At 37.3% G+C, this 14,210-nt stretch overlaps 1 protein-coding gene across 3 annotated transcripts in view; it reads right to left on the bottom strand.

Annotated features, from left to right (window-relative positions):
• pcdh15b (protocadherin-related 15b) overlaps nucleotides 1-14,210 on the bottom strand; it is a 297,173-nt gene that overhangs the window by 183,086 nt on the left and 99,877 nt on the right. For all 3 annotated transcript variants that reach the window (XM_055175304.2, XM_073866716.1, XM_073866717.1), the window contains exons 10-12: nucleotides 10,392-10,500; nucleotides 9,752-9,864; nucleotides 1,480-1,686 (exon numbers count right to left, since the gene is read on the bottom strand). In XM_055175304.2, the coding sequence (XP_055031279.2) occupies nucleotides 1,480-1,686; nucleotides 9,752-9,864; nucleotides 10,392-10,500 (429 nt within the window). The remainder of the gene's footprint in view (nucleotides 1-1,479; nucleotides 1,687-9,751; nucleotides 9,865-10,391; nucleotides 10,501-14,210) is intronic.

Here is a 14,210-nt window from a genome sequence, read left to right as displayed (position 1 = left end):
TGTAGTAGCCAGAACCAGCTTAGGCATTGATCTCTCTACAATAAATATCTATCAGTCTGCAGCATTAACATCTAAAGACTTTATACAAGAGCAAAAGCTTTCCAGTATCGGCTTTCAAAACTACACAAACAGAATGCATTTATTTGATAAAAAAAAATGTTCTAATGAAGCGGAAAGAAACATTTGATCTGCGCTGGCTAAAACGTATTAAGGATAATAAATAAATGCTTTCATATCACTGAAGTCATTTTCCTGTGTTTTGACATTCACCTCAGCTTCTTTAATCAATCCCATTTTTTTTGTGCATTTTGTTTACTGAATGAAATTTTGCCCCTAAATTTATTAAAAAAGTGTATTTTTTTGTTAGTTTGTTGTTGCAAATGTTTCAATATGAACAAAGATTGTGCCATTTTCAAATATGAAACATTCATGTTATTTATTTTGGCTGCATTTGTAAGTTATTAAAACTGCTTAATTAGCACATGATATAAAAATATCGATAAATGAATTGAATCGCATCAAAGTGTAATTGCATCGAATAAGTGTTTGATGTATTGGCAAATATTGCATTGCTGGTGGAGAAAATCTATAATGTATCGCATCATAATAAACTTTCCAATTTACACCCCTAGGTTATAGTACACAATTTTGGATCTTTAAAATATATAGATTTAACTTATGCACGTCAGGTGACCTGTATACTGCAAAAAATAATTTTAAAGAAAACATTTTCTTAGTATTTCTGTCTTGTTTTCAGTAGAAATATCTAAAAAATCTTGATTGAGATGCTTTTTCTTAATGAGCAAAACGACCTAGGAAAATAAGTCTAGGTTTTAGACCAAAAATATCAATGAATTTAGTGTTTAAGAAAAATGTTCAAGATTTTTTTTGCTTACCCCATTGGCAGATATTTTTGCTTGTTTTATGCACAAAACCACTTAAATGTGATATTTTTGCTCTAAAAACGTTTTTCTTGGGTCGTTTTTCTCATCAAGAAATAGCATCTTAATTTAAGAATTGTTTGATATTTTCACTGAAAACAAGATAAAAATACTAAGATTTTTTTTCTTAAAAATCATTTTTTTGCAGTGTAAACGAAGAAAAAACTCTTTCCATTGCACTTCTGCAATATATTCCTTTTTCGATTTCCCTGAAAATAGTATTTTTTCGATTTCCCTTTTCCGAGAGCCAAAGCTTTTAGCTGTATATTGGGAGTTTTTGCGAAATGTATGTGTATTTTGGGTGTATAATTTGGGAGTTTTTATTCATAATTAAAATTTTTGCTATTTGAAAGGTAATAAAAACACAACTAATGAGTGCGGTAAAGCAGCAGTACTCTGAGGAACTCTTATGCTCTCTGTGCTTTACATTTCTTTTTCTACACAAATACAGCATGAGCTTCAGTGGGACATTTCCAGACACGTTTTATAGGATCTGTGAAACTGATTGCAGTTTAAGACAGAAAGTTTGGTTCCTCACCTCCTCAATGTCATTGTCCAGGGCGATGATGATGAGCGGTGTGGAAAGATTAGCACTGCTGGAGATAGTGGTACCCGGCGGAGCAGACTCTGAGATGAAGCCACGATAAGAGGACACCTGAAAGTACGGAGCCTGATTGTTCTCATCAAGCACCTCGATGTGGAGATTGGCAAACGCTGGGAGAGGATGTCCATTGTCCTGCTCTGCCTATAGAAAGAAAATCACACATGCCATTAGATGACCAACCCACCGGTAAAAATATATTATACTGTAGTACAAAATCCATTGCTTTTTGAATTATGGCTGCTGCACGTATAGTAATGCCAATAGATCGTTCTGTATAAACACACGAAAGATTAACACTGTCCACAGTCTTGCCCTTCCAAATTAAATACTGTGCAGACCACGGCTGATTAATTGAGGTCATTCACAATTGTCACTCTCTGGCACGTAACCAAAAGCTTTGAGTGTCTGAAATTTTTGTGTAGTGAGTACAATATTCACCTTACCAGTGGCGTTTTTTAAAAATACTTTCAGCTATACAAAACTAAATCAAAGTTTAATTTCTGAACAGAGGTCTCTTCATAAGAATGTCATGAATTGATTTGAGAATTTCAAAATCACACCGTTCATGTCCCCCTTTTAAAAGCTGAAGTGTGTAGTCTTTTAGCAATAAAATATTTTCCTACAAAAGCCACTTTTTAAGTCTAAAACATATAAATAGCTGCAGCTCTGAAATTCTTTCAAAATATAAGTCTGTCTGAGCAGTCCGACCAACTTGACATCCATCAGTAATATCTGCTCAATCAGTGGTGTGGGTTAAGGGGCGGTACTGTCTGGATTTACCACCAATGGCAGATTAAGGGAGGGCTTTCAAAAAAAGCATTGTTTACTATTTTGTTTGGTGATGCCGTTTAAGAAGATATTTGGCTATCATCAACAACACAACAAAAACTGACACATTCTTCAAGATGGTGGACTATAAACCAGGTCACCAGTTCAAGGAGATAAGAGCAAGAACAAGCACTGCTAAATGGTTAGTCAGGTGTTCTTACTAACTCTTTCGATGGCATTGATGAGTTATCTCGTCAATTAAGAGAAAACATTTGCTAAAAAGCATGATCCTGATGAATTTTTATGTTAATCTGCAATACTGTGATTACCTAATTTATGAAAAAATTTAAGCCAAGCTTTTTGCTAAATTTTTTAAAGAAAAATACCCATATTTAAGAGTTTATCAGCAGAGAAAAACTAAACATAGGATGACACTTTTTTTAGTTTTATTTGTTTGTTTATTGTTTGTTTGAAAGCAGAGGATCTGTTCTTTCATTTGATATATTTGTATGTATATTTTTATCCTGTGCATTTCATTATTTCTATTTTTGCCAAAGAAACAAGTAAAGACTTTATACTTATGCTGCCTTCACGTGCTATCGTAATTATGGTAAATACCAAAATCCCACTTGGAAAATGCACATGAACACCCCTCATGTGGTATTTTCCACTGGGCAACTCGTAAAATATTTTGATGCCCGAGTTGCCGAGATGAGATTACCTTTGACCTTTTTAAAATGGCGGAGAGCAGCAGCAACGTCGTGAATGGTTGAATGACAACAAAAGCAATGGTAAATACCAGTTCACAAATGGAAAATGCACTTGAACGCAGCAAACTGGTAAATACCAGTTCACAAATGGAAAATGCACTTGAACACAACACGCTGGTAAATACCAGTTCACAAATGGAAAATATCATCTTTCCCATAGCACGTGAAGGCAGCATTACACCAACCCTTGTCTAGACGTAAGATTTTGTGCTCAGACATGTGCTTCGCCTAGATGGTACAACAGGTGTACATTCGACGTCGGACGTAAAACGCATTTTTGTGACCAGGTTTACACCCAGCTGGTGCAACCAGCCCCAGGTAATAAAATCTATGTAGATGTTTCTAAATGTAATGTAATATCTTTGTTTTATTATTTAAAAATGCTAATTAAGCTGGTGTCAGCCATCTAATTTTGTATATGCATCTATGTTCAACCAGTTGAAAATGTCCCTAGTGGTCAGCATATGCTGCATACAATATGTTGTAGCTTAATTCTATTTTGTTTTGTTTTGTATTGCTCTGTTTTGTTGTACACATTATAGTAAATCTGTCTGTAAGGTCTCATACACACTGCAAACTTTTGGGAGTGACAACTGTACTTATATGCAGGAGTGAATCCCCTTGTTCGTTTCATATCTGTACTCAACTCCCAAAAATGGGATGATTGACACAGAGATAAAGATAACAATGTTCTGCTGTCTTGCATGCTTATCACTCATAGCTTTGACCAAAATAACAGTGTTATGTTTTGCAATAAACCTCTGTCATGGCGTTGTGTATTGTACGTAGTTGTGAATCTTGCAGTGTTGCCAAGTCCTCGTCTTTTTTGTACCCACAAACCGTTTTTGGCACTAAACCGTTATGGCTTATGAAGCGATCAAGCATTTGGTGTTATTAAAGTGTGAAGATGCCAGTCCCAATATTTTGATCTTTGAGGTAAAGCATTTTCAAGATCTGGCAACACTATTAAGTAAACGCTTGTGGCTCTGTCATTTTCTGCACCGCAGATGACTTTTCCCCTTCTAGGCATTCATTTTTTTTAGAAGAGAGACCTGTCATGTCCGTGATGCATGTTTAAACACTTTATTAACTATAGTTGTTCAGTTTGGTTATGTACACACTATGCAGAGTTTCTGTAAATCCGATTGTCACTACCTGCATTTTTGTGGGAGTTAATTCGGTTGTAAAATGCGGTTGTCAAAATATCTCCACATGTAGTTTTGGTGTAAGCCAAAACTTTATTTAGCGAGAATCTTATGTTTTTGGATGTTCGTGTAGTTCAATTGAGCATTGCATTAGCAGCACAAAAGGTCACAGGTTCGATTCCCAATGAGCACACTTGTGTGCACTGTACAGTAAGTTTCTTTGGATAAAAGCATCTGCCAAATGAATAAATTTAATTTTTTCCAACTCCTCTTCACACAGGGCTACAGTACTGTTTGGCTTCAGAAGACATGAAAGGCATTGCCCATATTGACTATTTTATGGCCATTTCCTTCATTCCTGCATGGTTTCAAGGTACATCAGCATTCTGCTTAAGACTTGATTTTATGTTCCATGGAAGAAAACCACACTGGTCTGAAATAAGGATGAGAACCGAATTATTCAGCTGGCATTTTTGTCACTTGGCTTTGAATATTTGCACCCTGAACTGTAGCTAAGTTTCCATCCACTTGTCAATCGAATTATCTGAAGTTCGGTTAAAAAACTTATGCGAATAAAGCTGGTGAAAGTGTGTTTCCATCCAACGGCTTTAAAGCGAATAAAAACCTGTGCGTAATGACGTCACATGCTGGTTTGCGATCAAATTGGTATATCGAAGTGATTTGAGACATTTGAAGGTGTTTCCATTCATTTTCGCACTGAATCGCACAATATTCAAGCAAACATTTGCGAACAAAGCTTTGCTAGACAAATTTGCGGCATTTCACAAGTTATAAGTGCTTATGTGCCAGCTGAGCTGATAGCGACATATCAAGCTATAATAATAAGAAAATTACATTAACATCAAATTGCTATGATGATGCAGATGCATGTAAATGCCCAACGACAACGGAGGCATTAACGTGAAATGATAGTCCGGATCAATTCTTAACGTAACATGAGAACGAAAAAATATCTTTAGAGTTGTTAATAAGCCAATAAAGCTACGAGGGTTCTTTGGCCGAGGATCCATCTCATCAAGGTCGAATTTGCTTTTATTTTCCCTCCGGCACCGTTGCGAGATAACTCTCTTTTTTGAAACACGTATCGCTGTTTGAGCGCCTCATTTACTTCGGAGTACGTCCCACGTCTTGTCATAACCATTGTTGGACATTTCCTTCGCCAGTTCCTGATAAATTATGGCATTTCTTAGATCTAAAATAGAGCTGTAATCGGGCCTGAAATGACCGGAGCCCGACAGAATGCAGCCCGAACCCGAAAGTACATTTAGGTTGACAGCTTTTTAAAAGCCCGAACCCGTTTACAGCCATACATTATTTAAATTTGCGCACGCAAACAGCTTTTATCAAGAATGAGTAATTTACACAGGTTTTAACATTATTTATTAATGACTAACTGGGCTACACGTCACTTGGAAGTTGAAACAAAGAAAAAAAAGTCATCTGTAACATCTCGTTCTAAATAGGCATATGCAACATTATAGGCCAACATGCCAATAAAAACAATTATTTCTTAACAAATTAAATTAAGATAATACATTCTGAATAAGATGGTTATTTGGGAATAACGAAATTAAGATAAAGGTTCTGTGGTATTTGCTTCGGCACTTTCTTTACATTAATGCCAACATTAGTCTATATCCTCTGTCTAAATTATGTATTTAAGACTAAGTAATATTTAGTTATACATTAAAAAACCTTTACTCACCAAGATAAGGCTACATTTTTGTTGAGGAAATGATTAAATCCACTGTAAATGGCTTCAGCGTGGTCCTGCGCTTAGGCATTCAGCAGCAGCATTGAACTTGACCGCTCATTTAGCCTACCGTGCAAAGGCGGAGCACGAGCCCGTGTAAAATGTTAGAAATGAAGCCCGAATCCGACCGAACCCGTCGGGTTTGGGCAAAGATCTTCAGCTCTAAAATAGCCGTTATTTTCTCTGGTAAATAAAATTTTAAATTAATCTCGTCTCGTCGTTTGTCCACTTACATCTGACTTTGTTGACACACGCCATGTGTGCCACCAGAGCGGAAATGACCTAAAACTTTTTCTTCTTTGCAACCATAAAAGGACCTAAACTTTAATCGCAAATCATTATTTATTCGGCAAATAACGTTTTCATCAGGGTTTATCGAATAAGCCATATATCGATCAAGATAAAATCCGATGAGATCGAACGTATTTCTTTTGAGTCGATATTCATGAAATTCAATCGAATTTTACTGTTTCCATAACGCATTTTTCATTCGATATCACTTAATTCGGATAAAAACATGTGGATGGAAACATGGCTTGTGTCTTGTTTTAGTACAAACACCATCAAACTCTCTAGCCAGTGAAGCATCATCCATGTATCATGCGTGAAGCTTCGCAGCAGTATCGCTCAATATCATCTTCTTTTTGATCCTGAAGAGAGCAGCGGGGTTCAGCTTTCAGTTTCATCAACATAAATCTATGTCCACCTCCTGCCTCCCAGTGTTATTCACAATGCTCTGTACGAATCATCACTCTGTAACTCCACAGTCCACATTTCACAGCCACCTTCTGATCACGAGCACACTGGACTGAATTTTGTATTTTCACGCTAGCAGGATCTATCACACGTGTGGAAAACTCATCGGTGACTGCTCTTGTTGTTTTTATGACAGGGGTTGAACAAAATTCAAAGTAAGAGAATCAGCTCAAGCACACAGGAGAGAGACTTTGATCACAAAATGTTGTTTGGTTGCATTTTGATAACTTGGAATGGTTACTTTTAAAATGTATTCTGTTACAGTTACAAAAAAAGTATTCAGTAACTTAATCCAAGCAACAAAATATAAATGTAACGTTATCTGAATACTTCTTGATTCATTCAAGGTCAAATAAATAAGATTATTTTATTTTTAACTAGGGCTGTCAAAAGGAAAGTGTTAATAACACATTAAGGTAAAATAATTTTAACTTCACTAGTTTTATTAACATGCGATTAATGTAACATGCAATTTCTTTTTGACCCTTGGCGTAGCTCATTGTTGGATAAATTGAGATGCAGCCTTAATTTTTTAATTATTTTCCATGGGGAGTGAGCATTATGCGAATTTTGGCCACCTCCCGCGCCACACGGTTTTGAAGGAGCACTCTGAGGCGGGCCTTTCGTTGTAGTGACAGAAGTTTAGAGTTGCTTGGAGCAACCCGAGACTCCATTGAATCACAGTCCCCTGCGTGTTCACCTCTCACCCTCAAACAAGGTACATTTGTAGCAAACAAAATTTCACAGACGCTCGCACTATTGTTGATACAGCGGTTGCCTAGCAACATTAAAGCCGTACTGCACTGCTCTTCTTTAAAGTGGCCAAACAAAGGCACACTGCCAAAAAATAAAGGTACAAAGCTGTCACTGGGGCAGTACCCTTTAAAAAGGTCCCAATATGTACCATGTAGGTACAAATATGTATCTTTGAACTGCCAATATGTACCTTTGAAGTACTAATATGCTCTTGGGTATTTCTGAGAGTGCAGTGTGTCGCGCCTTGCGTTTCCAAGCATTTAAAACAAGTTTGGTGTGATCAGCCCCTTAGACAGTAAATGTAACCCATGCTGTCTAAATAAGTCGGAATGTGCACAACCTACTTTTGAGGCAAGAGAAAGTATAAAAATTTAGATTTTGGCCTAAATTCATTTTTTTTAATAAAAATAAGTACATTAAGCCCTCGTCTAGCGATCCCAATTGCTCTAAATAATCATTTAACATCTAAAATGCACATTCATTTGTACATATGCTAAGAGGTGTATCGTCCTAAATGCTTAGTCTAATAAAAAGATGTGTGTCCATTAGGGATGGGCATTCGATTACATTTTTTAGTCGATTGTCGGGAGAATTAACGATCGACTATCGATTAATCATTAATATTTTTATAATACAAAATAATTATTTAACTTTTATAATTCAAAAATGTTGAATACAAAAATACAGCCTGTTTTCCTCCATGAGACCTTTATTACAAGATCAACTTGTGGCAAACAGTTAAACTACATTTAGTTAGACAAACGGAACATATATGCGCTTGAATATGCGGTGCTCTAAAGCAGTGGAACCTGCAGCTGCGAGCCGCATTCTTAAAAAGAGACCTCCTCTGTTCCAAAAAATCATGACCTCTTCATGATTCTTTTTTTTTTATCAAAACGGAAGGTCACAGATAACGGAGTATGGTGTCAAATATTGCACCCTGGTGGTAAAATGTTGAATTGCTGCCACACAGTGAAATTCATTTAATTGCTTCAAGACACACGCTACGCAACGCAACCTGCATTAGATAAAAAAAAGTATTCGATTAATCAATAACAAATTAACGTAATCAACTAAATTCTTAACGATCAATTATCGATCGTCGATTAATCATGCCCATCCCTAGTGTCCATCCACTTGCGTATCCACAAAATTTAACTGTCATTTATTTACAGTGCTAAAAAAAACATAGTAATCAGATTACAGTTACATTTTGTAAAAATTGGAATACTTCAGGGTTACAATGGTTTCACTCAAAATGAAATTTAGTGCTGGGCAATGATTAATCGTGATTAATCGCAATACAAATTGAAAGTGATTTTTTGCATTATGTATGTGTATGTACTGTGTTTCACTCAAAATGAACAATGGTTTCTTAGTGCTAGGCAATGATTAATCGCGATTAATCGCATACAAAATAAAAGTGATTTTTTTTTTTGCATAATGTATGTGTGTGTGTACTGTGTTTCACTCAAAATGAACAATGGTTTATTAGTGCTGGGCAATGATTAATGGTGATTAATCGCAATACAAAATAAAAGTGATTTTTTTGCATAATGTATGTGTGTGTGTACGGTGTTTCACTCAAAATGAACAATGGTTTCTTAGTGCTGGGCAATGATTAATCGCAATTAACCGCAATACAAAATAAAAGTGAATTTTTGCATAATGTATGTGTGTGTGTACTGTGTGTAATTATTATGTATTTTTAACCACACAAATATACATATATTCATTTTAGAAATGTTTTATATTTATATATGTGTGTGTGTGTATATATATTAAACATATATATCATATAGAAAATATAAAATATATATATATACCCATGTAAATGTTTCTTAAATACATTCATCTGTGTGTATTTATATATACATAATAATTACACACAGCACACACTCATATATTATAAAAAAGCACTTTTTGTATGCGATTAATCGCGATTAATCATTGCCCAGCACTAAAATAAATCATTATTTTATTCATTATTATATATCAATCGTTATTAGTTTTTGTATCCTGATTACGTAATCCCATTAAATGTAATCCATTACTTCCCAACCCTGCGGATAACTGACAACATTCTGGTGATTTATTTGCTCTTTCACCATAACACATAAAATGAAAGCTTACTTGTTGAGTACTCATAAATTCTTTCCTCAATTCAGATTCTTTTAAAACTCAGCAGCTGAACTTCACAGGCATTCCCTGTTCAATTCTGAAGGGGTTGCTATTACCTTGATGACCAGGTCAAAACGTTGCTGTTGTTCCCTGCTGACGGGTCGCAGGAGGCGGAGCTCGGCTGTGGTCCGATTCAATGAAAAGTACTCCGTATATGACGCAGGTTTCCCTGAAAACATAAGAAGTGAGAGAGCAAGACAAATGACTACCATTCAGTAGTTTGCCACTGAGAATTATAACTCGCAGGCACACCGTGATTGTGAAACATACTTTGTGTTCAAAGCTATACTTCAAACAGTAAGGAAGGCACCAATGCACTTCCTCTATAAATAGCTGTGCACAATATTAAGTCTTTTGTCAACATTTAAAAGCAGGAGGTTGCTGTCGTAGTTGAAACAGCTGTGGTGTCCAGTATGTCCATAACATATCCCACACCGAAGTATATCCCATTCTGGAGATAGACTTTAGTTCTTCGGTTCAGCTCAGAAGCAGCGGGGTTCCCTGAGCTCGCCGCTCTGTTTCCAGGCTTCATCTAGGAGCTCGGTGGGTGGCCGCACATCGCCCAGAGCCGAAATGCGTTTGACTCCTGGTGAACTCTGCTCTGCCTCCCTTAAAAAGCTCTGTTTCCACCCAAGCGAGGAGCTGTATGCCAGCAGTGACTGAATATAGACAACAAAGATCCTGACGGACACCTACCGATGAGGATGGAGTACAGGATACCCGGGCGGTCCGATGGAGGCTGAATATTTCTGTCTTGATCCACTGCATTGATAGGGGGAGTCACATTGACTGGGTTCACTCGATTCTGGATGCAGAAACACAGAGAGAGGCTTGGTTCAATATTTAAGTAGAAAATAACAGACATTTTTGTCCTATTCACGAGTTCGCATTAACATGTAATCAAATATGGAATAAAGCATATTTGGCGTGCTGTCAGAGGAAAGGGCTCTGAATTTGAATACCGAATCCAGAGTACTCCCCCTCCTTAACTGGGATAGATATACCAGCTGAGAGTTAGTCAATGGGGTGGAGGACAGATGCTGCAAAAACTGTCATGGGACATCGGTGAGGGACGGCTATACAGATTATAATTACCCAGCCCCAAACAAGATCAATTTAGGATGCAAAATGGCATACAACATTATGACTAACTCAGAAACAATGTTTCCAAAAAGTTATTTTTTCCAAAAGTTATTTTTTATGTTATCATCTCATGTAATAACAAATCTGAATTACTTTGAATCTATATCACCGGGTATCATGGTCTGTTTACACACACACAAAGCTACTGAAGGAGCTGCTCTGTGAAACAGCCAATCAGAGCAGAGCTCAACATTATCATTCATGGCTCTTTCAAATAAGGTAATAATAGACCATTTCATTCTAAAGGCAAATCCTAGGGTTGTAAATGGACATGTAAAACCGCTTTGGATCATTTTTGCTCTTAATAAAGCCACATACATTCTATGTAGTTATCAGAGAACAAGTTACCATATTATCTCAATGCATTTTTGGGCACCTTTAACATACACACTGATTCAGGGGAAAGCAGATGGCCAAGAAACAACACAACCAATTGCATGTGAACGACTGTATTCACGTTCCCACCCGCTGCTGCAATCGAGTGCGCTTCTGTCTGCAGAAATCAAGGCTGTGTTTCCGCTCTGTCGTTTACGAGCTTTAGAGATGCAGTGAACACGTCACTTGGGACTGAAGAGAAAGTAAATCTCTCCTGGTCTCAGGTAGAACATCAGCAGTCAGTAAATAAGTTCATCTTTAATTCAAGGCACCTCTAGAAAATGACACTGTTAAAGCGAGTGATGTGAGTGAACCCGGACACAGGCTGGGTGAATCTTCCAGAATGAGCGTAGCGCTGTAATCCAACAAAGAGCAGGAGAAACAAATCTACGGGACCCTGTTTCTTTTCAGAGCTTTTGTCCAATTGTGTTGTGACAGACACAGAGGTCTTTGTGCTTTAGACAAGCTTATAGGTTTATAAAGGCATTAGTGGATAGTAATGTACGTGAGATATCAGCTAAAGACGTCTTACTGTAAGTACTGTATTAATCTGACTGAACTGAACATCTGAACATGAAATGTTAACAAAGCACAACATGTCAGAGTAAAATACAATGATTTATCCATTTTTTGTCTATGCTAAACTCATTTACACAATGAAAGCCCTGGCAGGGTATTGCTATGGTGTAGTTAATCATTTCTAAATCTTTTAAAAGAGTTTAATGAACTGGATAAAAAAAGATTAAAACAAATCACCTGAACTACAACAGGACAGACTTCAATTTAATTTTAGGCCAAACATACTGTATGAATCCAGAAAATCTGAATATAATTCATAAGGCTTATTAATATTGTACATATGACGCAACATTAATCTGTGCCTTTTTGTTGTTTAAAGCATCAGTTCTCATTTATCATAAATGCATGAAGAGCATTATTCAATTGTTTCAATGCATTTAGGGGTGTAGTCCTGGTCAAGACAATCTCCTGAACTCCAAATTGAATGTCAGAATGGGAAAGAAAGGTGATTTAAACAATTTTGAGCGTGGCATGGTTGTTGGTGCCAGACGGGCCGGTCTGAGTATTTCACAATCTGCTCAGTAAATGCCTTGTTGATGCTAGATGTCAGAGGAGAATGGGTCGACTGATTCAAGCTGATAGAAGAGCAACTTTGACTGAAATAACCACTTGTTACAACCGAGGTATGCAGCAAAGCATTTGTGAAGCCACAACACGCACAACCTTGAGGCGGATGGGCTACAACAGCAGAAGACCCCACCGGGTACAACTCTTCTCTACTACAAATAGGAAAAAGAGGCTACAATTTGCACAAGCTCACCAAAATTAGACAGTTGAATACTGGAAAAATGTTGCCTGGTCTGATAAATCTCGATTTCTGTTGAGACATTTAGATGGTAGAGTCAGAATTTGGTGTAAACAGAATGAGAACATGGATCCATCATGCCTTGTTACCACTGTGCAGGCTGCTGGTGGTGGTGTAATTGTGTGGGGGATGTTTTCTTGGCATACTTTAGGCCTCTTAGTGCCAATTGGGCATTGTTTACATGCCACAGCCTACCTGAGCATTGTTTATGACCATGTCCATTCCTTTATGACCACCATGTACCCATCCTCTGATGGCTACTTCCAGCAGGATAATGCACCATGTCACATAGCTGGAATCATTTCAAATTGGTTTCTTGAACATGACAATGAGTTCACTGTACTAAAATGGCCCCCACAGTCACCAGATCTCAACCCAATAGAGTATCTTTGGGATGTGGTGGAACGGGAGTTTCTTGCCCTGGATGTGTATCCCACAAATCTCCATCGACTGCAAAATGCTATCCTATCAATATGGGCCAACATTTTTAAAGAATGCTTTCAGCACCTTGTTGAATCAATGCCACGTAGAATTAAAAATTAAAGGTCAAACACAGTATTAGTATGGTGTTCCTAATAATCCTTTAGGTGAGTGTATGTATAATAGTGATGTTTCTCTTATAGCAGAATGAATAGATGATGTAAAAAAATCAGTGCAGGTGATGCAACCATACAACATGAAGCACCAGAAATAAACTACAAATAAACTTCCAGATCAGATCAGAGATGACAGCCACTGAAACACAACCTCACCTTACCTCACTACTGCTGCAAACACACACGTACGAACGTGCGCGCACACACACACACACACACACACACACACACACACACACACACACACACACACACACACACACACACACACACACACACACACACACACACACACACACCATGTTTCCATGTTTTGTGGGGACATTCCATAGACGTAATGCTTTTTATACTGTACAAACTGTATATTCTATTCCCTTCCCCTAACCCATTCCCTAACCCCAGCCATCACAGAAAACTGTCTGCTACTTCACATTTTCAATAAACATAATTTTGTTTGATTTATAAGCTTGTTTCCTCATGGAGACCTCAAAATGTCTCCACGAGGTCACAAAAATACTGGTATTCCTATCTTTGTGGGGACAATTGGTCCCCACAACGTAATAATTACCAGATACACACACACACACACACACACACACACACACACACACACACACACACACACACCTACAGGACTTAATAAGCAGAAATCGGTGTTAGGGTTAAAGATTTATGTCTCCTGGTTGGCCTGTAATTCCCAGCCTCTGTAATTATAATACCTGTGACGGCAGTAAATCACAGTCTCATGTGCTCTTTACTGTCAACATTACCCATAATACTCCTCCAGTCATCCATTATATACACAGATGCTACATTTTTACAGTCATGTGAGAAATTTATTCATAGGGAAATGACTTACTTTATGTAATATGTTTGATGATATTCCTAAAGTGAATCATTAGCTCACTGCTTTTTTAAGTTGATCTTGAAAAGCAACTAGGGTTTAATGCAGCTTGTTTCTAATTTGTCAGGTGTGTTTAGATATCAGAAGATCGTACAGGAGAAGGTTTCAGACTG

This window comes from Misgurnus anguillicaudatus, chromosome 4 (genome assembly GCF_027580225.2).
Source record: "Misgurnus anguillicaudatus chromosome 4, ASM2758022v2, whole genome shotgun sequence".
In the NCBI taxonomy this organism is placed as follows: domain Eukaryota; kingdom Metazoa; phylum Chordata; class Actinopteri; order Cypriniformes; family Cobitidae; genus Misgurnus; species Misgurnus anguillicaudatus.
Note: the sequence above shows the minus strand (reverse complement) of the source record. Positions and strands in the feature narration are given on the sequence as shown.